General features: G+C 58.7%; 1 protein-coding gene across 1 annotated transcript in view; it reads right to left on the bottom strand.

Moving 5' to 3' along the window:
- Positions 1-157: 157 nt before the first annotated feature.
- LOC104273241 (glycogen phosphorylase, liver form) overlaps positions 158-254 on the bottom strand; it is a gene marked incomplete at both ends in the record, with an annotated part of 6,432 nt that continues 6,335 nt past the window's right edge. The window contains one exon of the mRNA XM_009868498.1: positions 158-252. Within this exon, the coding sequence (XP_009866800.1) occupies positions 158-252 (95 nt within the window). The remainder of the gene's footprint in view (positions 253-254) is intronic.

Raw genomic sequence — 254 nt, 5'->3', positions numbered from 1 at the left:
CATCTGCAGACTTACTAAGGGTAGACTCAACACCCTCATCCAGGCAAAAGCCAGCGGAGCACTCAAGTGAGGTTTAAGCAGAGCTGGACCATGCAGAAGATGGGAATGGCTGAGGTTGGAGCAGTGTCCCCCAGGGACAGCGTTATTTCCCCCCGACCCCTTGCCCATTACCTCCGCAATGAGCTCCGCCAGCCCCGGGTTGCAGAGCAGGAGCCAGCGCCGCGGGGCGATGCCGTTGGTGTTGTTCTGAAACT

Source organism: Apaloderma vittatum, unplaced genomic scaffold, assembly GCF_000703405.1.
Source record: "Apaloderma vittatum isolate BGI_N311 unplaced genomic scaffold, ASM70340v1 scaffold33004, whole genome shotgun sequence".
In the NCBI taxonomy this organism is placed as follows: Eukaryota; Metazoa; Chordata; class Aves; order Trogoniformes; family Trogonidae; genus Apaloderma; species Apaloderma vittatum.
The sequence above is the reverse complement of the archived record's forward strand: the minus strand, read 5'-3'. Positions and strand labels throughout refer to the sequence as shown.